This window comes from Polyodon spathula, chromosome 1, assembly GCF_017654505.1.
Source record: "Polyodon spathula isolate WHYD16114869_AA chromosome 1, ASM1765450v1, whole genome shotgun sequence".
Taxonomy (NCBI): Eukaryota; Metazoa; Chordata; class Actinopteri; order Acipenseriformes; family Polyodontidae; genus Polyodon; species Polyodon spathula.
The window spans coordinates 42,103,370-42,127,082 of record NC_054534.1 but is presented as its reverse complement, the minus strand read 5'-3'; the positions used below and the strand labels follow the sequence as shown (position 1 = coordinate 42,127,082).

General features: G+C 35.5%; 2 protein-coding genes across 4 annotated transcripts in view; one reads left to right on the top strand and one right to left on the bottom strand.

Annotated features, from left to right (window-relative positions):
- vps13a (vacuolar protein sorting 13 homolog A) overlaps window positions 1-23,713 on the top strand; it is a 123,581-nt gene that overhangs the window by 97,168 nt on the left and 2,700 nt on the right. Inside the window, exons 67-72 of one of the 3 annotated variants that reach the window (XM_041255972.1) lie at window positions 1,523-1,646; window positions 1,850-1,964; window positions 7,314-7,399; window positions 7,598-7,721; window positions 14,730-14,804; window positions 15,583-18,498. In XM_041255972.1, the coding sequence (XP_041111906.1) occupies window positions 1,523-1,646; window positions 1,850-1,964; window positions 7,314-7,399; window positions 7,598-7,721; window positions 14,730-14,804; window positions 15,583-15,633 (575 nt within the window). In that variant the 3' untranslated portion in view covers window positions 15,634-18,498. Of the gene's footprint in view, window positions 1-1,522; window positions 1,647-1,849; window positions 1,965-2,666; window positions 4,622-7,313; window positions 7,400-7,597; window positions 7,722-14,729; window positions 14,805-15,582; window positions 18,499-23,713 lie in introns of those variants that run through there. The other 2 variants (XM_041255980.1, XM_041255989.1) reach the window with 2 other exon arrangements.
- LOC121318864 (guanine nucleotide-binding protein subunit alpha-14-like) overlaps window positions 19,631-23,713 on the bottom strand; it is a 38,410-nt gene continuing 34,327 nt past the window's right edge. Inside the window, exon 7 of the mRNA XM_041256003.1 lies at window positions 19,631-21,733. Within this exon, the coding sequence (XP_041111937.1) occupies window positions 21,543-21,733 (191 nt within the window). The 3' untranslated portion in view covers window positions 19,631-21,542. The remainder of the gene's footprint in view (window positions 21,734-23,713) is intronic.

Below are 23,713 nucleotides of genomic sequence, written 5' to 3'. Positions count from 1 at the left end.
CATCATTTTGGAAGAAGCAATCCAGAATGAGTAGGCCTATTTGGAAAAGGATTCGTACAAAACATTCTAAAGCAGAAAAAAAGACGGCCTGGCAAAAAATAGTTAATAAAGTTATTGCTGTATCGAAGGCTTCAAGAAAAGCTGCACACATCAGAAAAAGGTGTTACAATGTTAATTTGTGCTAAAAACAAATTATCAAAAAAAAAAAAAAAAAAAAAGAGAGGCACTAGAGGGATGCCTCCCACAAACATACATCAACCAATGCTGAAGAACGGATGGCCATTAATTCACATCTGATCAGGGGAGTCGGAGACCATGATATCCTATGACTCAATGACTCGGAGTCTAGTGTTCCACAGCCAGGAACATCTGCAGGTTATATTTGTACTTCAGCCGAACCCCAGCTGGTAGTGTTGCTTGTAGGGGACATAGGGAAAAACTATGTATTTGCCCACTTAACCAAAGCAGCCTACCTGGCTGATGCATTTAGATATTGAAGATCGGCAGATACCAGAAACATCCCCAGCTGGTATTTGGAATGAGACGGTTATGTAAAAGGTAAAGGCAGCAGTAACCCTGACATGCACTGGTATGACACAGCTCTCTGTAGATTGTCCTTTGACTCTGAAAACAGACCTGCTATAGACTGTATGTTTATCAAGCTGGTATCTCTGTAAGTCGTGTTCATTTGACTGGTCAAGAAAAGTCACTCTGGTCCGATATACTCTTGGTGCAGGGTATCTCCTCCTTCCCCTTCTCCTTTCCTCAAGCATTCTAAACTGTAGAAGACGTAATGCCATGTTTGTTTCACAATTCCAAATAGCTCTAGCTGTGCTTAAGGTTGTGTTGAAGTACAGATTGGGTCAAAGTCACATATGCTGTCATTATTTACAAATTCAGCACAGTTGTGTTACCCCATTAACACATTTCACACAGACCTGGCTATTCTTAATGAAATGGCTCACTGAAACATCTAAAACTCATTTAGAACAACTCAGAGTCAGAGTTGCGATAATTCTACTGATTGAAAATTGCAGATAAACTGGGAGGTGATTTTAAAAAAAAAAAAAAAAAAAAAAAGCAGGGAACACCCTGAAATGCCCACAAAGTTCTGACAAAACTTTCCAACATGCACCGACGCAAGGATAGTTTTTCAGTGCAACTCTTCTGCTGAAAATCGACGCAGCTGCGACCTGTCCTTGCATCCAAAAAAAACCTGCATACTCTGCTGTGCCATCGCATCTTTTTTGAAAATGGGGCCCTTAGTTCTTAGTGTTTCTTTGTTATTGGTATGTTTTATAAATATGTTATGGTTTAATGTGTTTTTAAAATTATCAGCAAAGTTGAATTTTAGATAAGTAGTCAACATAATATTGAGTATGTAATAGGTAGATAATAAAATTAATATGTACTAAGTATATGTTTGTTTGGTATTATCATTATAAATATGTTTGGTATTCTTAGACACAGGTGTTTTGAAAACCCTGTTTTCTGTTTATTGCATTATAACTTCCCATTGCAGGTGCCCAAAAAGAGGGAGCAGCTGGATTCTTTAAAGGAGTTGGTAAAGGATTAGTGGGAGCAGTGACACGGCCTACTGGAGGTATCATCGATATGGCCAGCAGCACTTTCCAGGGTATTAAAAGGTACAGTGATCTTGACCATTTTTCTTTTTTCTTTATCTGCAAAATCAATCTAGAAGGCTTGCACTAGACAAGGTACTGGGTAACATGTATTAATTTTATTAGAAACAGTGATTACTGCACCCAGCCTAAAACCAAATTTAGGCATCCATGCAAAATGCACATGCAATGGAATGAAGCTGTTTTTTTGTGATAACATTTTTCAGGGCAACAGAATCCTCAGAGGGTGTGGAGAGCCTACGGCCTCCTCGCTTTATTCATGAAGATGGAGTCATTAGACCATATAGGGAAAGAGAAGGTGTTGGCAGCCAGATGCTACAGGTAACTAATTCAATTAAGTGTGATCAAGAAAAAGGTAGGAAGTGTTACATTTACTATGCATGTTCAATCTGGTGTTCATGACAAACTAACAGCTTCACTGGGAAAAAAAATTAAGCTAAAAAAGAGCAGCATTCTGGCTTTCGAAAAGATTTAAAGGAAAATAATAAATAATGGTAAATTTATTATAATCTAAGGTCAATTATAATCTGAGGATTAAAAAAAAAAAAAGAAAACAACAAACCAACTATTGGATTACAGTAGTTTGTCATTGTATACAAATGGAAATAAGTCTAGATTGCACATGGGGAGACAAGTTCATAAAGTGTGTTATTGTCACAAAAGAGCAAACAATGGAATTTTTTTTTTTTTTTTACTTATAAATATTTAGTCTCTGTCATACATATTGCATCTCTGAATGTTGACCAGACATACAGGGTGGAATTTGATTGATTAATTTACCTGAAACTGTCTTGAAATCTCAAAAAAAAAAGAAAATTCTTTATAAAGACAAGTAGTATACAAATATGTTTTTTGTTTTTTTTTTCTTTTTAAGACCTCTTAAAAATAAGCAAAACGTTGTCAAGAATTAAAATTTGACTTAGTCTATTGCTTTTTTTATGCCAATTAGCCTGACATAACTGGACAGTCTGCATGTATAAACTTATATCGGCTATGTTTTTTCTCCTCTTATCATGCTTGCAGAAAAGAATGGCCTACACTGAATGGATTAGGACTGACAGTGATGATGATGATGACAGCTAGAATAATATTGCTAAGTGCTATTAATGCATGCATTTATAGTAGTTGTTAATGGTAGCTGTTAGTCATACAGTATAACCAGTATGTGTATTTCATTAGCCCTCATGCAGTGTATGTTTTAAATTCCAGCTGGCTATAAAGGATCAGGTGTTATACAGTAGTCTTTGTAAGCAAAAGTGATGTTGTTTTTATAAATTCTATTAACCACTTTTGTACCTGTTTGCTGCCTATAGCAACAGGAAATTGTAATTAAGGCTGGGGCGTTGCCTACTTTTTCACCATCGATATATCGTTTTCCAAAAAGCTGATGCATCAATTCATCGACATTATGAAAGGGTAAATAATGAATTACCGCATTTATACAGCTGGAGCTGTATGTTACAATGCAACATTGCTAGTAAAGGTTTAAAAATTATTATACTCATGAAATTACATCAGTTTGTGCATACAGTACTAATAATAATAATAATAAAGATTGAATCATTTTCTTACCTTATCAATGTTGAATTGTGCCAGTTTAAAAATTTAAATCCAGAACAAGCGGTTTAACAACCAATCCAGGGAACATCATAACTAATTTACAAAAAAGTTAACAGTTCAGTAACAGTATTATCCATGGCTTAGATATTATTTTTGTTAAGGAACACGATAGCGTCCACATTTTTTGCTTTCAGTGAAGACCAGAGCTTGCTTACAATCTACCCAATCTGCAAGATGCTTCTGTCCAAACATGCAACTTTTGGAAAGCGATCTTGATTGTTTTTCCACCACAGAAGCAGATCTTCATTTATACTTAAGGGTAGTTCGGATGAATAAATGGCGATCTCCCGTGTGATGTCACATTCCTTAGCGTTGCTGGGCTTATGTGAGGTGTGTTTGCATCCACCACACAACAACTCAAAACCCATCTCTGTTTTTGACTTCTTTTTAAGTGGCAAATCCTCATTGTTTTCACATGTGCTACCTCCACTTTTTTCACCAGCAAGGTTAGGTTCAGAAAACTCTGAAATTCGGCACTGCACAACTTCTTTTACACTGGGTTTGGCCTCTTTTGTTAGGAAATGTAAGTTCTGTAAATGTGGATCAACAAAAGAAGCGATCAACAGTGGCATAACTTTTTTGTTTGACTCATTCAGTTGACTAAGGTCGAGACAACATGACAAATTGCACAGAAGTGCCTTCCGTACATTCTCAGCATCTTTACTTAATGGTGTAGCTGGATTATTAATGTCAGTGTCTGGTTTCTTGCTCAGCCGATTTTGTATCCCTGTGACGACAGGGAACACACAGCCTGCAGTGTTTTTTCTCTGAGCTTAAAAGCACAGTAGCCAGTTGAAATGGCTGTAGCAATGGGAGCACTTCAGACATTAATTTCCACTGCTCAGTGTCTAAGGTACTGCATCTGGTCATTTTGTCACCTCTGAGTTTGACAAAACAGCTACTTCGGGCCACCTCAATTGCGAAAGTTGCTAGAACATGTAGTATACAGTGTTACATCTTGTTGGGACATCCTGCAGTAGTTTCAGAGAAGCTTTTTCTACAGCTAACATTTAATTTCGTTTCTTCTTTTAAAGCATTGGTTGCTAGCTCACTTTTTCTAAATTAATAGTGGTGTGTCTGTCGTTGACTTTTCTTTTTGCTAAAATGTTTGTTTTCAGTTCCCAGTCAGACATGATATAATGGCAGATAACTATGACTATTTATGACTAACTATTTCGAATTTTCTCATTCGTACGTTTTAAAATTAACTTGGACACTGTCTTTCGGCAAAGCATTTGATAGCCTGGTGGAAGATTTGTAACCAGTTGTCGAAATGCAGCTCCCTCAATAATATTTACAGGCCTTGCATCTTGCATCACTACGTCATCAGTTCAGATCTAAAATTTTTTTTTTTTTTTTTTTTTCAAAAAAGAAGCAACTGATTGCAAGTGCCTATTTTCGGTGTTTGGAGTTGCCATCTTATTCAATGGTTAGGCAGATTCACTGTATTGCCTGAGTATCCCAGACATTTGCCGCATAGACTGCACTTTACTGTCTTGCGTCCTTCGTTTTTTAGAAAATAATTCTCAAACATCAGAAGGCATTGTATCTCTGTCGATATTTGTTGTCTTTAGCACTAATGTTAACTTGCTCCACTGTTCGTCCTGAAGACTCCCGCACAGATGCGATCCCATAAGTAAAAGCTCGTGGGGGGAGAAGGTGAGCTCAATCGCATGCAGATTCAGAGTCAGAACTGAGGGGTGAGGGGAAGCTCTGTGCTAAAATACAATAAATGATTCCAGTTTTTAAAAAAAAAAAAAAAAAAAGTCCCTGCTTTAAACAGAAACGATGCACAGGCTTGACTATTGATAGTGTTCAAACGCCTCAGCCTTAATTGTAATTTGATATATTTGCATTAAAAGTTAAATAATATTAATCCTTCTCCAGTAGATAGCAGTTTATGTTGACAGTCCATTTATTTGTTGCCTCAGTTTTAAATGTGCTTTTTGCATTTTGTTAATTCATTCTCATATCCAAGCGTTTGTGTTGTTCATGCGACTATCCATACTTATGCTTGCTATGTAAAAATGTGTTATTTTCATGCAAAAATCCATCTGTGTACAAGAAGCTAATAAAATGTTTCTTAAAATACAATGTTAGAATTATGTTTTGCTTAGATGAAAATGGTAAAGCAATCTTTTGCACAAATTCATTTCCAGAAAAAAAATAAATCACATCAGCAGTTTGTTCTTGTTGTTTATCTATGTTTCATGCTGCTGAACTGTTTTGGTCTTGAAAATGAAACACTATGAAAGTTAAACTTTTCGTCTCATTAACAGTATTGTATTACAAGGCAGTGTTCTAGTTTCATAATATTAACCATATTTTCATAAAATTATCAAATAAATGAAAACGGTACTGTGAACACTTTCTATAACTGATACTGGATATAGTTTAAGAATTTTACTATTTTAATGTTTTACTTTTTTAAAATGTATTACTAATAGTAATAATAATAAAACATCTACCAATGAGGATCACCATAATCTAACACTGGTAGTAGTGTCATTTTAACCAGTCCATGCTTGATTTGAGCTGGTAAAACATGCTTACAATATTACAGTATAAAAACTCAATTTATTTGATTGTATTTTACATCATTTGACTGAGGCAGTATACAGAAGGGCCAAATATTGTCATTGTGACTAGATGTTTACATTTCATACATAATAAATTAAGAAGTACTGCACCTGAATACACAATTGTGTAATTTTTGCATAGATTAGTAGGTAAAAACAGACAGCTGTCTGTGGCAACTAAAACTAAAACAACAGTAAAGATAACCATCTCGAGGAAGCCAATTTTGTAATCATTAGAAACCTTAAGCACGCATTCATTGTAAGTAGACATGTATTTATGTCATATAAATGCAGTAAATATAATATGCCACAATATACAGTTTTTTGTTTTTATTTTTAAAATAGGGTAAAATATGAATTAAAAAAACCATAGTAAGTTGGTGGTAACTCAACCGACTGACTTTTTTATTGCTCTACATTTAGGTATTTCACTTCTAGAAATATATATAATGTGTGTGTTTTAATATAGTAACTGTGGTGACTGGTAAATGCAGATGCAGTACACTCTTGCTGTAACGAACCTGTTGGGGTCCAGGCTTTTTGTTCATTGTATCAAGGGGTTCATTATAGCAAAAGGACTATCAAATGAACGATAAACTGTTGTAGTGAGTTAATGAGATGAGATTGTGAATACACTTAGAATTTCACGTACATGTTAGTCTCATGTAGCAGTATTTGGTCTTTGCTTTATCCTGTTAAAGAATTAAAATGCAGCACAGAACTCAAATTTATTCAAAATCAATCTGACATGAATTGTTTCAAAGTGCACCAAATCAACCAAACAACATGCAAGAATCTCAGACTGAGCTTTTATTTAAAATCAATCAACATGAAAAGTTCATCAGATCCTCAAGTTTTTTTTTTTTTTTTTTTTTTTTTTTTTTTTTTATTTTTTTTATTTAAATTTATCAATTTTACTTTGCGGCATGGTTGCTGAACGACCCAAAAACCTGTTTTTTGACAACCTGTATTCACGACGGAGACATACCCGTATTACTGATTTTTTTCAATTGATCAATGTAGTTTCCAGCTTTGTTGAAACAAGTTATTTTCGTTTCGGAGGCATAGTTGTACAGCATGCGTTTTTTATTAAGACAAAAGAGTGGACTTCACTGCGGAGATGGCATCCTGTGCGTACAGACTGGGATGTTAACAGTTTGTGTTTCATATGATCTTTTTTGTGGTGTTGTTATTTGGGGTCCAGGGGCCAGGTTTGTTATAATGAAGTGCATTATAGTGAGGGTGTACTGTACTTTATTTTGTAATTAACTTTCCTTTTAAAATATATTGACTGTAAATGGAATTTTCATTAATGTAGCAAGTTCGAGGTTGTCTGAACATTCAGATTAATTAGTTTTCTGTCAAATGGATTTTATTTCACCGTGTCACTAAACTTGTGTTTTGAGCATAAACATTTTATAGTCATGCCTTAAATATGCAAAGGGTTCATGGAATTCTTTTATTTCTTTAGAAAATTGAAAATGGAAGGTTTGCCAAATACAAATACTTTGCCCATGCCAAGGTGAATGAAACAGACTTCTTGATGATCACAAAAAGGTAATGTGTTTACTTTAAATTTTCTGGAAGTAGATATTGACATTTATTATTTTTAATATAAACACACAGTATTAGATTTTTACATTTTTAAAAACTTTTGAGGGGCAACATTTTATGCATTTCATGCTTTTTATTTTAACATTTTTTTTTATTTAAAAAAAAAGAAGCACTCAATTTGATTTTTTTTTATTATTTTAGTGGCATATTCTTTGTTACAAAAGGAACATTTGGACAACTTACTTGTGAATGGCAATACTGTTATGATGAGTTCACCAAAGAGCCACTTGTAGTTGAAGGCAGACGCTTACGCATTGAAGCAAAGGTAAGTGCATTCCAATATGTTTCATTATATATTGTACTGCAGGTGTACAGTCGCAAAGAAAAGTATTGGCACCTGTGGCAAAGTTCACGATGCAAACAGAAAAGTTTATTTAGAATTCCGGTCTGGCGACAGTAATGTGTATTGCACTGTTCCAAACGATAGGTTACAGTCTTGAAAGAATAAACACAGTAGAACAAACACACACACACACACACACACACACAGAGTGTGTGCTAAAGTGGTGAAATACAGTTTGTGTGAAGTGTTGTCTGGGTTTATTGCTGGCCTTAAGCGACAGCTCCAGATCATGTTAACCGTCTAACAAGAACAAACAAGTATAATTAGACACGACAAACAAACAAAACACTCGGTTGTTATTTTATGGTTCTCCTTTCTCCGTTCAACCTTAACCATGACAAAAGGAACAGATCACCTAGTCATGCCCCCTTGGTTAGCGAGTGCAATGGTTTCTCTTCCAATCTGCGGTCACCACATTGCTTCCCTTCTGGGGCGCTAACGGTGTACCGTAGCTCTGCTCCCTTTCTAGACGGCTGACTTCCACCTTTCCCTTGGAATGTATTGTCAGAACATCAAGTCCGGGGCACTCAGTTCCCTTTACACAACACCCTCATAGGTCGGGAGGGAGATTATAACCAAGATTCATTCTTTCTCTGTACCCTACTCTTGATATAAGGTAACTCAAGAAAACATGTTAAATACAAGCATTTAGTGAACATTAGCCACTAATTAATATGACAAACCAAAATGCACAATTTCTGGTTGTTAAACAATCTTATTAAAAAAACTTAAATTGTGATGTGTTCCACCTTGTTGACAGAGTTTTCCCGTGACGTCACTGGTTGGAGTGTGGTAAAAACTTTATGTATGAATTTGAGCCAATCAGAGCGTCAAATAAGCCCTATTGAAACTGAAAGAAAGGATTCAGATTCTTGGGAATCTGATCCAGATAGTGAGAGAGACCCAGATCCTAACAGAGCAGCACACAGTTTCTGGTGCAGCTGCTATAACTGCACAGTGATGCCATCTCGTGAGGAATACGTTTTTTTTTTTTTTTTTGTTTGTTTTGAAATTCCTTGCATACAGCTCAGAACTTCTGAAAAATTGTCTGGCCAAGGTCCACCCTACACCACGCAAAATGGCATTTTTAAAATTGTGTGCCTGGATAGAGAGGTCCTGCATACTGCACTGCTGCAGCTTTTTACAGACGTCCGAGCTGACTTTATACGACCTATCATCAGCAGGTAGCCTGTGTTTGTATTTATGCGTTTTCATTATTCTCGTACACGTTGTTATTATTACTATTATAATAACAACTCCCATTCATAGGTATTTAAAACTTACATGTAACATCCCCTGTAGGTATATATTTTTTTTTTCTCATGAAACGAAACGACACTGCTAAAGTACACCTCTTGTGCACCTTTGAATCTTTGCTGTCACTCTGCATGCATGCTTTGTTTTTTTTTTTTTTTTTTTTTATCCCATTAGTACAATCGGCCCCAGGTCACTGATGCCAAGTTCATTTACTTTACTGCCAAGTACTATGGACATTTGGAAACATTACAGCTCATGTAAAAGTTACATGTAAATTGTATATAAGTTTACTCTGTACAAAATCATTGTCAGTAAGTCACAATTACAAAACTCTGAATCTGTTAAGTATGAGATTTTCCAAACAATTTGCATGAGAGAAATCACTTACTTCATGTACTTCTCCTGTTGCCTTCTCCAACCACTGACATCACAGGAGTGATTTCCAGCAGCGACAGATTAGTTTGATAAACCGCAGAATTTAAACATCTCGTTTGACATATACCGATAAAAACCCGAGATTACATTGCTTTCCAATCTGTTTTATCATTTACAAACCAAGCGAAAAGTGTTTCCTATCCCCTTTAAGTCTGTAAAAAATCTAATAGAACTCATTCTAAAAAATATATTAATTGATTGAAAGCCATTACACAATAACAAAGCTTCATTATAAAGTCAGTAGCCAGAAAAAGAGGTAATTATTTCTACAGGAACATTCTGTGGATTTAACCTGTTGAAGAACAACATTTTGGCAACACTGCAGATGATGGTCAAGACAAAGGAATTAAATTTATGTTTAAGAAAAGCACTTGTAGCACACGACAACAAAGAAAATGGCTGAGAACAGCAACATATACATTTATTCTACAGGCATCCTTGACTTACAATGCTTCGACTTACGACACATGGCACTTAAGACTCTTTTGCATTATTACCCTGCTTCGACTTTACAACATCGATACAGGATTTACTACACGGCGAGACCCGATCCATGCGTCACGTGCGCATCCTCGGTGTCTGAACTACAGTACCTGCCGTGGTCGCCCTGACTCAGTCTAGTGCTTTATTTATTTTTTTTTTTTATGCATGTAACTTTAGAATTTATTTGCCCTTAACAATGTCTGAAAAGAGCAATGGACTCAAGCTGTGAACTCTATCACATGATGAGGGGCTTAACTTCAGGCGATCGTAGTTCCGGCTAGGAGTACCGCATACACACACTGAATACGTCACTGGAAAGCCCCAAGTCTGTACTTTTAAACAAGCCAGGTAGATGCCAGAGTAAAATGCGCGCACCCACCGGGCTAAGTGTAAAGAGTTATTTGCATGAGTACAATATAACGGGTCATTTTTGTAAAAAATATATTATCTCTCCAGAGTCAGGAACGTAACCCCAATTTATAACATTGTTACTATGGGGAAAATGTGTTTCGACTTACGACGTTTCAACTAACAACACAACTTTCAGGAACCGATTGTGTCGTAAGTGCAAGGACTGACTGTGCATGGAACAGACTTTTGCTAATATTCACTTTTAATTTGAAGAATATCCAGTTCTGATCTACATGTGAACTGCCGATCTTGTTGTTAGTCCAGGATAATGAACCCGAGTTTCCTGGAAGAGGAGGCTGTTGTGCAGTATTGCAGAGAGAGAGAGAGAGAGAGAGAGAGAGAGAGAGAGAGAGAGAATCCCCAACCATTTTTTGTCCTGCTTTTGCCTGGAGAAGGATTAAACCGCATTTGTACACAAACTGTAAACAACAAATGTAAAACTAAAAACAAACAATCAAGAAACTAAACCTAACTGAGGGATGAAAATATCCCATGTGCGGCAGCCACACCACTTTGACAAGGCCTGGTCTCATCTGATTGTAGGGTTGTTTTATTTTTTTTATAATTACACCCTATCAAATATCCTAAGCCTTGTATTGTTAATCAATAGTTTATTTAATGTGAATTATTAATTATCAATGATAAATCTTGAACAATGTTAATAATCAATTACATGTTATTAAAACAATAACATCCACGGTTATTGATAGTATAAAAACAAAACGGTTATTTGCAAATATTTCTCTAGATGTGAAATATTAGTCCGCTAGCTTCAACAGTCACAAGATAATTGATCAATATTACCTGAACAGGGAGAACCCCTTAAAGGCAACCTGGAGATGTTGATGGTATGGGGAACTCCAATGTCTTACCCAAAGTCTTTAGTTTATATAGGTATAGCTCTATGGCATTACTCAAGGCATTACATCACTCTATAAGTCTATGCATTTTAACATAGTTTAGTTTCATTCCTAATATGTATAAAACAACTGAGTTATGCCACACATGCAAGCATTATTTTTTCCCCATGGGGCCCTGCATTCACTCATTTCCTCATAAGGTTAAATCCACAGAATGTTCCTGTGAGAGCATGGATACATTTTATCTTCCCTTACAGGATTTATAAATCTCTGCCTTCTACACAGAAGCAACATTTAGTTCAAAGGCACGTGCAACCGGGCCCTGCCACGCTTTCCACTTGCTTTCCTGTATCTATCCTCCTCCCTGAAATCACGAGCTGAGTTATTTCAGGACCAATCCACCTCCTTCCCCATTAAGGCATACTGTCCCAGAACTACAGTAAGCTACTCCACCACAACCCGGACTACTTCCATTTAGCAGCCTGGAAATTGAAAGGAGGAAACTAGAGCACAAAGGGTTCCCTGATACGATCATAGAAGTACAAACTGCCTCAAAGAAAAAGTACACTCACTCATGCTAAGAAATGGGGAGAATTCAGCAGGTGGTCCCAAGAAAATCACATACACCCATTCTCAATATCCCTTCAAGACTGCCTTCTATACCTCAGGGAAGTGTACGACAAGGGCTTTCAACGTCCTCAATAAGGGTTCACTTCTCAGCCCTATTCACCATCCTTCCTGGGTGGGAAAGCCACTGTGGAGCACACCCCATGGTATCAAATCTTCTTAAAAGGCTCCTGCAGCTAAGACCACCCAGGCCAACGGTCCTCAGTGGAGCCTGTCCCTTGTTTTAAGAAGGTTAAGAAAGGTGCCCTTTTCAACCGCTTAGCTCCTGCTCCCTAAAACATCTGCCCCTCGCAACAGCATTTCTAGTGGGCATAGAGTAAGTGAACTCCAATCCCTGGTTGTCTCTCTTTTAAGACTAGAACCGCCGCGGTTATATTCATATCTAAAACCGCAGCTGGTGGTCATTATGACGGTTACGTTTTAAACAATATCAATATTAAAATGAAAGACAAACAATCAGATAAAACTCAAAAGTTTTATTCAAGCACATCATATCAAACATCTGCACATATAAAGCGCTACTTCCAAAAATGTAAGACTATAATAAAATAAACATTTCAAAAGAAACTGTGTAAACATGTATATGTACATACAGAACTGTAAAAAAAAAATAAAAATAATTTAAAACAAAAGTAACTTTTTTTTTTTTTCGCATGTGTCACTCAGTGCAGCACTGAATCCAGGTTGAGCTGCAGCAGCCTGCTGCTTTGCAGTTTTCTGATCAAAATGTTTCTGCTGAAGCGCTGTGGCTAGCTTCAAGATGAAATCTCTCCTACTGGTATTTTCCCAGGTGCATTCATGGCTGCCAGGAACAGTAGAGCTAACAGGATTGTATATAAAAACAAAAATAGAATATTGTATTTCTAAAAACATGTATTGTAAAAGGCAGTCAAAATGACTGCTTTGGCGGTTCTGTGCGAGCGGGATTATAGCTGTCTTATTAAGTTACATGCAGGCTAAATCCCAACTTCCTGCCCAAAGTCATCTCAGAATTCCAAAGGTCTCAGTTCATCACCCTCCCTGAGTTCTACCCCCCCCCCCCACCTCACAGCTCAGCAGAGGAACAAAGACTCTCTTCTGTGTAAAGAGCCCTCTCCTACTAGGACCTAGAAATACAGACCAACAGGCCAACCCAGTTTCCAATGACAACACTACCAACCCCCCTCTATAATTTCTTTGGTATAGGGGTTCATGTGTGGAGTTCATCAGAACTGATAAGAATGGCGTAATTGTCTGTAATTTGGATTTATTCCGGTTTGAGATGAACTCCACACCCCTAAGTTTTCCTCCCTCCTTGCCTGCCATCTTCTTTTATATATATATATATATATATATATATATATAATATATAATAATATATATATTATCAAAAAAAAAAAATTACCTTTTCCTAAGAGAAGAGACTCTCTCGCGTTTCACCAATGTATTTGCAGTGCACACGTGATCGAAGTGGTAATCCGTTCTCCTTCTTTACAAAGCAAAGGTTTATTGATGCAATAACGGTTTGCAGATAATGATTGTTTCCCTGTCTCTTGGAGGGGTGGGAAGTAGCTGCCAGCTGCAGATGTAGGAGTGCCGCCCTAGGCTTAGGCCCCTTGAGACCGTCAACACTCCATTTCTCACAGGAGCCCCCTCCCCCTTCACATAATTTCCATCAGAGGCAGGCTCTCCACAGACAGCTGGGTCCTTACTATTGTGAGTAGGGGTTATGCCTTGGTCTAACATAGAACCCCTCCTTTTTGAGAGCAGTTATTCACCACAGTCCCTGATCAAGAAACTCAAAGCAGGTCTGAATGGATGAAGTCAGGAATCTTTAACAGTGAAACGGCATCTCTCCACTGGAAGATGTTCACAGAGGTTTCTGTTCTCCCTACTTCCTGGTGTCAAAGAAGGAAGGATGGATCCCTGCATCCAATTTTGGATCTCTGGGCCCTCAATATTTTTCTGTTTAGGCATTGCTTCAAAGTTCCAAATTGTCCCCCAAATCCTGTTTTCTCTCCACAAGGGAGATTGGTACACGTCCGTAGACCTGAGTGATCCTTACTTTCAGGTGGGCATTCGTCTAACCCATCGAAAGCTTCACAATAGATGGTTCCCAGAACCACCTCCAACGTGTGGCAGAAACAGTCGCCCCCTTACAGTACATGGAATTGAGATATTGTCTTATCTTGATGATTGATTAACAACTCAGCCGAACTGGTGAAGTAAAGAACTGTTCGTTTTCACCTACCTACAAAGTTTGTAGGTATATATGTTTCTTGGGCATAACTTGTAACCGTTGTTCTCTAAAAGTCATCAAACAAAAAAATTGTAAGGGTTGTCTACTTGGGCACTTCCTCTTATATACTTATCATTGGAGTGGCTTGTGCAGCCAACCCAGTCAAAGCTTTGGTATATAATTTTTCAAGGTACGGTAACCCAACTTTTTTTTTTTTTTTTAAATTCTAGTCAGTGAATAATTCTCTAGCTTTAGTGTGAGGAATTTAAAAAATAAACTGGATGAAAAGAAAATGCATTGGAAAAGCCATAATAACTGAAGACGCATAGACACTTTTTGACATAACTGATTAATTATTACTTTCCTCTTATAAGGGCTAACGCTTAATTACAGTGGTTGTTTATATATTATAAATAAGTAAAATTAAAAGGAAAAATTGGACAATTGTAACTGGCTAACAATTTCACTGACTTCACAAAATGTATTCATTCATTCATGTAACGTTTTCCAGGAAATCCCATTTATGCATTGTTCTGGTGTTTTAATTAAGATTTGTTATATTGGTGTTATAAAAAATGGTATCTAACTTCAATATCATGGAATTGCATTTGTCTATTTTTTATTGATTTTGTTATGTAGGAGAGAGTAAAGTCTGTGTTCCACGCCAAAGAGTATGGGAAGATAATAAACTTCAAAAGTCCTGAAATTGCCAAGGTATGTATACAATGTAATATCTGTACGTGCCTATAGGACTGGAAAAGAGTAGTACAGATTTAAAAAGTTATTTTAAAACATGATTTTATGAACCCTATAGAGAAATAATACTGAGCTCTCACAAACGCCCCACTGGTCACATATGCCTGTCATTGGGCTTCAGTGCATTTCTGTTTTTATTCTGTCTTTTAAAAAGACCATTTTAACAAGCTTTTAAACTAAGTGTAAATATTTGTTAGTTGATTTTCTCAAACTATGAATGTCCAAATTAAAGGTTTCATTTGTTTCTGATTTGAAATTGCAAGATCTGACTGATTTTGTAATGAAGGGTCACAATTCAGTCAGCTGTATTATATGATTTTCTCATTCAAGTTAACTGCAGGTTTTCACTAACGCGGCTTTAGCCTTAGACCATACCAGTGATAGAAAGAAACCTTTGAGACATTGTCTTCACATTTGGTACAGCTGCCATTGATGATTCTAATGGTTGAATTCCATTAGAGGTGATGTCCTGTTAAAAAAAAAATTGTTTTATTTTTATTTATTTTACTTCTAGCCATAGTTTTTAATACAGACCACATGCTTTGAGGTAGTGTCTTCACATTGGTACACTGCTGTATAATATAATTCTCTCACTTGTCTCTTTGATTATTTTTATTGCTCAATATAACATTACAATTACACGGGCATATTTATCTGAACCCACTGCCATACTGCTTCCACATTTTTTCTATTTTTTTTTAATGAAATATGAATAATGTTTCTTTTTTTTCTACAGTGGGTTCTTGCCAAATTAGAAGATGCAAGAGATAGCCTGCCGAAATACTGAAAACCCATAATCAAGGCTTCTGTGATGAAAAAAAGAACATCAAATACACAACTCCATTCAGTGCCTTTTGATGTTTCTGAAATGCAAGCTAATACCATATTATGTTAAAAAATATGCATACATGTAAATGTTACATGTATTTAATTGAGTTTATAAGTACAGTTGTTTTTTTTTTATCTATATTGTTAATACACATTTTAGCAGGTTGTGCCTAAGTTTTAAAAATATGTTGATTTGTTTGAAAAATAGGCAGTTGATTGCTTTTCAAATAAATGGCAATTATGCTCATAGCATCTAAAGCTGACCATTTGTTTTTAGATCCTAATAGTTATTATTCTGTCAGACACTATCATTTAATAAAGTGCCACATAATATATCAGAAGTACTATTTTTCACGCATACCTATTGTTTTTATTTAAATATGTTGGCAGTCTTGACTAACAAAATATTTTATAAAACTTCACAGGCAAGTTTACAGTCAATGTGTTTGCTAGTGAATGTGACTCACTTTTCACGCAATTACAGAAAGCTACAGACAACAGGTCACACCAATCCAATAAACCTTAATGAAATTGAAAATGATCGTCTTTGTATGGCAATAATATTTGGAGAACTTCAGTATTTATTCTGCAGATGCATAATTTCAGTATATATTTTTATCTGTTAAGGAATACTGTATGATGGGAAATATAGAAAGTTATTTGCATTAAATTGCTATTGCATGTAAATTTGTTGAACAATTTTTGGCAAAGTTAAATTAACTTTGATATGTAAATTGCTGGTGATGGTCAAAGTTTTATACAACATATTACATATATAAACTCATGGTTTATGTTATTTGCTTTACTCCTGGGCTGGGTTACACCAGCTGTGCATAAGTTGTTACTTCGCTTAGTTAAAGCAAATCTTTACTAACGTTTATTTTACACATTACTAACTTTTCACGGGTTGCTCCAGCTAGTAGTTATAATGTAATACTAGTTGTTGCTTAAAATTTACTCATACCCTTAGGGAGGTGTAAACTGTTCTTAGATTCAAAATACAAGGGGACACAGCAACATTTGATGCGTGGGCTTCTCTTTTAAAGATGATCTTGTTCTTAGTTTTTGTCGTCGGTGAATCCTGCGAGACCACATGCATCCTCTTGATGATAATTATAGGACATCCTTTTAAATCATATTTCATTCTAAAGTTTCTTCAAGGATTTAATAGGATAATAAAAATCTTAAAGGAATGATTTTAAAGTTCCTATGTAATCCGATGAGATCTGTCACGGCTGTCTTGTCAGCTTGTCTGTCGTAACACACACACACACAGCTAATCTGGGTTTTTAACAAAGGGAAGTGTGAAAGTTTAAGATACAAAGTACGAACAAAACCTTTTTCCCTCTTAGCATCCCGATTTCACAAAAAGGTGCAGAATTTTTTTTTTTTTTTTATCAATAAATCTCTAAATCTAAACAGTTTTAATATTCCCATTAAATTACATGAGTATTTTTGATAGTTTAAAAGTCCTGTCCCTACGTGTTTCTTCAGTGGGAGTTTCTATCTGTATTACTGTCCAAGCCCTCTGAAATATCCTCACTTCTGATTGGCTACTGAGCAGCAATGACATCACCGACTTAGTATGAACTGCTCCTAGTGATAAACTAACAAAGTACTGTCTTCAGTGTGTGTGGTGCAACTGAAATAAGAGAGCGCTTAGTTATAAACTAACTAGTAACAACCAAGGATTTAGTACTTTACGTTCTAACTTGAATGAACTTACGCATAGCTGGTGCAACCCAACCCTGGTCATTGTTGCTTAATTTTCAAATACAACTGTTGAAGGTTTCTGTAGCAGTACACAGTACTTGTACTGAAACATTTTGAGAGTTATTTGAGGCATCAGGAATTGTCCAAGGCATGTACTGGAGAAGTCATTACTGTCAGGTTTTAGAGGTTTTTCAGGTGTGCCTGTCTAACAACTCTTAATATCTGACAATATCTATCCTGACACTATATTCCCAGGTAAATTGGTGCTGGTAGAGTGTGTTGATACAGAAGCTAAAAAAACAAACCATCCAAACTGTTTTTATTTAAAAACAAAACGGCAACAACACAGCACGATGTAATGCAGTGACACATACATGTCGCATACCAACATGACAGTGTAGACCTTTCCTTTTGGTTTGTTTCATGTTATTCAAACATCCCTGCCTGTTCTTAGTATATGTATATGGGGGTAAGCATGTTCAGAACTAATCTTTGACTTAAGTGTTCTATGTTTCTCACATCTGACTCCATAGTCAGTAATTTTATTTTTTATTTTAAATCACTCTTCCATCTGTGAATTACAGTTTAGGAGTAGCAAGGGTAGTAGTGCAGGCTGGCTAGCAAAGGTCTGCAGTTATATTACTTTCTCACTTGAAGCATGAGTCCAAACATCCTTCCAGTTTCAATGCATCACAACAAATAAAAAATCTGCACAGGGCCACAAGGTAAAATGTGTTGTTTTGTTTTTTTAACATGTTCGTAAGTACAAGTACATCCTGTTTTCCTACTTACTCAAGTGCCTGGTAGTAGGCTGATTACAGCTTTATATATTCTATTATTTTTATTCTGTTATTTTTATTCTTTTTTAATTAATTAAGATGGAATTTCAGAGACTTTGTGGTATGGGTGTCAAACTTCCAGTTATGTTTTTTTTTTTGTTTTGTGTGTTTTTCATTAGTTTTGTTTTTTTAATTTTATTTTTATTTTTTCATTTATAAATGAATAACACAATATCCTCTATACTGATGTTTCGTAAGGCAAAATCTATGTTACAAAAGTATTTCCTGTTAAACATCTGTAAAACATCGTATATATCTATATATCTATCTATCTATCTATATATATATATATATATATATATATATATATATATATATATATATATATATATATATATTAGCTCAAAGAGCCAGCTGCCGATATATATATATATATATATATATATATATATATATATATATATATATATATATATATATATATATATATATATTCAGTACAATAACACCAGTACAAGTCTGTTCTATTTTTTTTATTTTATTGAGGTTGTATAACAGCATCACAGTTTTCTGTAATAAAATGTGTAAACTGCAGTACTACTTATAATCTATACATAAATACCCACCCTGCCCCACACATGCAGTATGGGCAAATTATTAATGCATTAATGCTGTGTTTACAAATCTTTTTATAAAACAAGGCAAAAGAGTGGGTTTCAACCTGCTTGTTATAGTTTAAATATAAAAAAGAGCAAGTTTAAGTTGAAATGTTGATATCACAGTTCTGTAGACCAACCATGGTGAAATTAAAATTCATTTCAATGTTAGTGTAGATTCTGATATATGTATTTAGTATAGGAACTAGCAGGGTAGCTTGTGATATGCTGTGTTCCAGTACATGCAACTGTATGGGTATATTTAAAAAATAAAATGTTTGTAAAAAGTTTAGTTTGTTAGATTCTACAATCACATTTCTATATCATGGGGGTTACCTGTAAATCATTGTTAAATTGTTGGTTTCTATCAACAACAGTAAGTGCTTATGAGCCCTGACAGAGTGATGGGAGTGTTAACTTATTGCATTAGAAGTCCCTGGCTGAATGTCTTTGTGTCTGCATTTTGTGCTATATGTATGTGTGTTGAGCAGATATTTTGTGGTTTATACTGAGGAAAAAGGCTAGAAGCTGGAAGGCATTGGTTGTGGGGGAGCACTTACAGTAACCATTCAGAAAGTACAGCAATGGTCGAAAGTTTAGCATCACCTAGAATTTTAGGATTTGAGACATTTAAAAAAAAAAAAAAAAAACCTACAAAACTATATAGCAAAAGTCTACCGGAAGCCATAATAGTAGTATAGTATTTAATGTTAGATTTCAAAATGTCATATTTTGCAGTATGAATTCAAACTGTTAATATAACATTATTCGTCATGTTTCATTACACTTTATGAAGCAAAATTAGTTCATTCTATAGGGTAATGCAAACCATTTGGCCATAGCTGTAGGTCCTCTAAGATGTAGTCTCTCTTTTTGCTGCATTACCTGATTTTATAGAGAACTTTGTATACTGGTATATACACATTGTGCATCAAACCTACTGTATAAGCATTATTTATTTTGTTATAACTATAATCCTATAGACAATGTAATTTAAAAATAGGAACACACTAGCTATCTCCTGGAGTGTATCTAATGTAGTGTATCTTGACTTATCTAATGAAATAAAACAATTATAACTTGTGCCATCAAGGTGCAAATTTTTGCAAGATTCATAGTATATATGTGCATCTAAAGGTACAGTTTACAAAACAAACTTAAAATAAATTAAATTACAATAATTGTAAATGTACAGCATAACAGGCAAATATTTATCTCACATGGGGTCAGTCCTATTTGTTATAGCTTTCTAGTGCAGTATTTTTCATAAATACCATCAAACCTATTTTCTTTGGTAATGCTAAGTGGTGATCACTTTGGCAAATGCAAACTTCTGAAACGGGGTGAGGTGTTACATCATATTTAGCAGTTCAATGTATTTTATAATTTAAGTTTTAAAGATATGAAGGTAAAAAAGCATGACACATCAAACCTACACATAGTTTATCTTTACAAAATCCAAATATATATATATATATATATTGGAAACACAACTTGAAACTGTTGACATATAAGAGCTAATATTCATGTCAGTAGATTTAAAATGCTACTATACACCATAAACATTTCACAGGATCGGCAGATAAAAAAAACAGTTTTGTTTTTACAAATGATGTGTAAAAAAGTGTTTTGTATTTCTTATGAACTAGCAAGGCATGTACATTTCAGTTTTAGTAAATGATGAACTACATCAAAGAACAATTTACCAATATACAGTGCAGTTCTGTATTCACACTAACAAAGTACCATGTTCACATTTTTTTTAATTTATTTCATATTCTTTGTTACTTTAATGTTAAACAGCGGCTAAATATTCCGCTTTTGTTTGTTTTATCTGTTTCTGACAGTTTTTGTTGTTCATTGAGATGTGTCCATAAAAATCAATTTATTTATTAATCCAGTATTATCAAGTGTCACTATTTAAAATAAATACATAAACCCACATGACCATTCATGACAGTTCACCCATGGAAAGAACATCTACCCCAAATCATATAAAAATAGTAAAATGTATTTAGGTATCTTTTTGATATCCACTAACCACCTTCACTTTGCTGTTTAAAAGGCACTTTGGTTACAGCAGGGGTGTCTTCTGGCTTTTGTTCTACCCAAGCTCTCAATTGCTTAATTGGACACATTTAACACCCAGGCATCAGTGTTTTACAGGTAGTGTGCCTTAAATCAAGTGCATTTTTGAAAATAACTAACTGTAAAATATCTTTAATTAGAAATAATTAGATACAATTACGTTTAATTGAGAGCTTAAGTTGGAATGGAAACCAGAAGACTGCGGCCCTCGAGGATGGAGTTTCGCAGCCCTGGGTTACAGTCTACTGTATTTGATTCCAGGTGGTTATCAAATAATACAATGAAAAGGATACACATGCAGTTGTGTTTGCATTTGAATCAGTGCACAGTTATTTAAAATTCACTTTCACTAGGAACTCACTTTAAAACTTGCCTACTTTGGTGAAAAATATGGCTTAATAAAATTAACAAATGTCATAAATGTAAACTTTAATAAATTCATCACAAAGGCCCTGATTTGATTGCTTCCCAGCAGTCTTCACATTTTTGGGGTCAATTATAAGAACTCTGGTTACAATGCATGAAAATATTGGAGAGGCCTAAATGAGAAACAGCATTTGTTGCATCAATTGCACTTATTCTACATGTACTTGGCCCAGGCTTTCAGATGCTCAGCAGACTGTTACCAGCGTTTACACCAGGTTGAACTCCTTGAGGTTCAGCTGGAGGATGGTGTCCTTGACGGCAGCAAAGACAAACCTGATGTTCTCTGTGTCTGTGGCGCATGTAATGTGAGAGTAAACAACCTTATCTTTATCCGGATTCATCTCCTGATACATTTTCAAAATGAATTCTCTGGCAGACTTGGAGTCCTGTTTGGGTCCTAAGAAATCAAAAAGAAGATGGTGAGACCCAGTTGATAGACATGTTTTGGAAGTAGCCCATGTTCCTTTTACTGTATCCATGAGTAATGGACTTAACAACCAGAAAGATTTTATAGTCCTGTCTACTTCCATGTGTGTTTTCCCTTTGTAATATAAACATATTAGCAATGCATTACAGAAAATACGCTAGGTTTTCCTTGAGGTACTGTCAGTCATAGTAGTTACAGTAATTCAGTTACAGTTTATACCCTTTTTTGTTTTGACCAAAGTAAAATACTTTGATTTATGGAAACAACAATGTCCAGTAAAGGAAATTTCCCCCACAGTTTGCATTATATTTGCAATTGATAGTTTTTGCTTTACAGCTAATTTGGATTTGTTACTGTGTCCCTGGTAAGAGGTCTCCTCATTTTACTCTCTCCTAATGCGCCAATGATTAGAGGAGGTCTTGCGATAAATATTCTGTTAAAATTCTAAGTGTTTGTGGTCACTAGGGGCCCTATTTTCATATGTGACTAAAGTTATGATTTTTTTAGGCAGATGTAGTAAGGGTTGGAATAGCTCTGATTTTTGATTAATTAGGGGTTTAATCAGTTGTTCCCAACCCTGGTCCTGGGGAACCACTTTGTTGGTTTTCATTCCAACTGAGCTCTCAATAACTAGACCTTTAATTGAACTGACTATTTTTCCTCAATTTGACCTTTTTATTGTTTTCAACTAAGAGCTCAAGTCACTTTTAAAATATGATAGCTGACTTGAAATCTGCAGCTGTTTAATAAATGAAAACCAACAGACACAGGGGTTCCCCAGGACCAGGATTGGGAACCACTGGAGATTAGTAAATTATCATACAGGTACCATGTAGGTGTGACTTTTTTTTTTTTTTTGTACTCACTAACATACTCATTAACTAGGCAGAATACCAGTTAAGATCTGTATAATCTAGCAAAAGCATACCTCGGCTTCCTCATCATTCTCCTTCTCTCTGCCTGCACCACAACCACTTAAAAAAAATCCACCATTCTTACTTTCAAAAGGGTAGTGAATCACCTTCTAAACAATAGCGACTGAAGTTACACCAAGTAGAAGCAGGTGTAACTTGGAAAGTCCTAAAAGCCTAATAAACTTGTAAATGCTTCGGAAATCACATATAGGGGTATGTTAGCTAATTTAACTAGCCGTGAATAACTTAAAACGGACAGACGACTAAATCCCTGAAACACCTAAACTTACAAGTTCGAAAAAACACACACAAGTCACCCGTCTATACTACTAAAAACACATCTTATGCACACTTAAACCCCTTAGTCACATATGAAAATAAGGAGGTTTAGTAAATTGCCATTTTGTGAGATGTCCCAGCAATTGAGTTTAACGGAGGTGGGTTTAAAACACAGAAAGGGAACTGCACTGCCTTCCAAGAAGGGGTTCAGTGTCAGAAAACATTTATTATAGTAAGTGTAAAGGCCTCCACACACTGGACATGATACAACAAGCAAATGTGTCGTAAGACATGCCTCACCACGACAAAAAAATAAAACGTGTTTCTGATATGAGTTGTTCACACTGCCTGCGATGTGACAGGCAATACTGAAGGATTGGTGTCTATTTATGTGATTTTTGTCGCATGGCAGCTAGGGAACTGACTAATGAGGAACAGCTTCCCTTGCGCACTTTCAGTAAAGATAATTCTTGCAGTATCAAAATACCCACAGCTGCACAATGTGGACACAACAATTATAAAGACACATCAACGAGGGAGAACATCTGGCAGTCCATTTCTAGGGAACTGGAGATAGATTAGTTAACCTTTACTGAAATTAGTATTCTGAAAAGCTATTATGTATTCTACATTTTTATTAGCTGTATAACAGCACTACCATATGTGTGATTTTTCCAGCTGGAGAGTCGCCGTCACCAGTGGTGTGAAAGGTAGTGTCACAGCGAAAGTACAATTTTATTGCAGGACATATCGCATC